The sequence below is a fragment of the Sphaeroforma arctica genome, assembly GCF_001186125.1.
Source record: "Sphaeroforma arctica JP610 unplaced genomic scaffold supercont1.6926, whole genome shotgun sequence".
In the NCBI taxonomy this organism is placed as follows: domain Eukaryota; class Ichthyosporea; order Ichthyophonida; genus Sphaeroforma; species Sphaeroforma arctica.
Window position 1 is genome coordinate 1 of NW_014033632.1, and position 1,228 is coordinate 1,228.

At 38.6% G+C, this 1,228-nt stretch overlaps 1 protein-coding gene across 1 annotated transcript; it reads left to right on the forward strand.

The window, feature by feature from the left end:
• Positions 1 to 207: 207 nt before the first annotated feature.
• Positions 208 to 389, forward strand: SARC_15886 (hypothetical protein; the record flags this gene model as incomplete). The annotated part of the gene is made up of 1 exon (XM_014290003.1): positions 208 to 389. A coding segment is annotated over one exon (182 nt), but the record flags the coding sequence as incomplete, so codon positions are not given.
• Between the last annotated feature and the right edge of the window lie 839 nt (positions 390 to 1,228).

Sequence of the window (1,228 nt, forward strand, 5' to 3'; positions counted from 1 at the left end):
TATATATTATTATTATTATTAGTATAGTATATATATATATATATATATATATGTGTGTGTGTGTGTGTGTGTGTGTGTAGTAAGTAATAATATATATATATATATATATATATATATATATATATATATATATATATGTATATATACGCATATCATCCAAGTATTTCGTCATGCATTGCTGACTCTTCATCGTTAACTATCTGCTAGGTGGAGTGGGCCTCATCGTGTCTGGTGGTATTGCACCTAATCGGGCGGGGCGAGTGTCTCCACTTGCCGCCAAAATGACTAACTCTTTGGAAGCCAAAGCACACAAAGAGGTCACTGATGCGGTGCACGCTGAGGGTGGCAAGATATGTATGCAGATTCTCCATAGCGGCCGATACGGATATGTACGTTTTTAATGTGTTTATTTAAGGATATGTACTTTTTTTATGTGTTTATTTACGGATGTGTCCGTTTTTTATGTGTTTAGATACAGATATGTACGGTTCTTTTTGTGTGTTTATTTACTGATATGTGCGTTTTTATTTTTTTATTTGCGGATATGTACATATGTGTATATTTACGGATATGTATGTCTTTTATGTTTGTTGGCAGATATGTACGTTCTATGTGTTTATTTACGGATGTATACGTGTTATGTGTTTGTTTGTCATGTCAGAGGGGTGTTTAGTGCGCGGGTGAAGCAAATCGTGTAGGCAGACGCTTACCCGATCGATTAGGATATGTGATTGAGATATGTTTATGTGTGTGTTGTCGTTAGTGTGCGTAGAAGGGGATGCAGGGTGTGTGAATGAGTGTGCGTCTCGTCTCTATGTTGTTGAGAGGTGTGCGAGTATATGTTCGTGTGTATATATGTGAGTGTGAGAGGTGTTGTTGATTCTGTAGGTGACGGAGTTAGTTCATATCTGCAACACTGCATATGTATCTGGTTTGGTTAGCATTAGAATGCATTCGTGTATGTGTATGCGTCTGTGTGCCTGACTGTTCATTTGTGTTGTTGTTCCCCTGGTCGCGTCACGCCAGGATGTCCATAGTATCGTAATGTGTACGTCAGGACTATTAACGTACAATAAAGCGGTTCATCATCACCAAAGTGTCGTTCTTATCTTTATACGTATGATGTGGCATTGCGTACACACATCCTTATCGCACACATGTGCTCATGGTTATATATTCACACACACACATACAGCACCCATTCAATGTGGCGCCATCCGCCATCAAA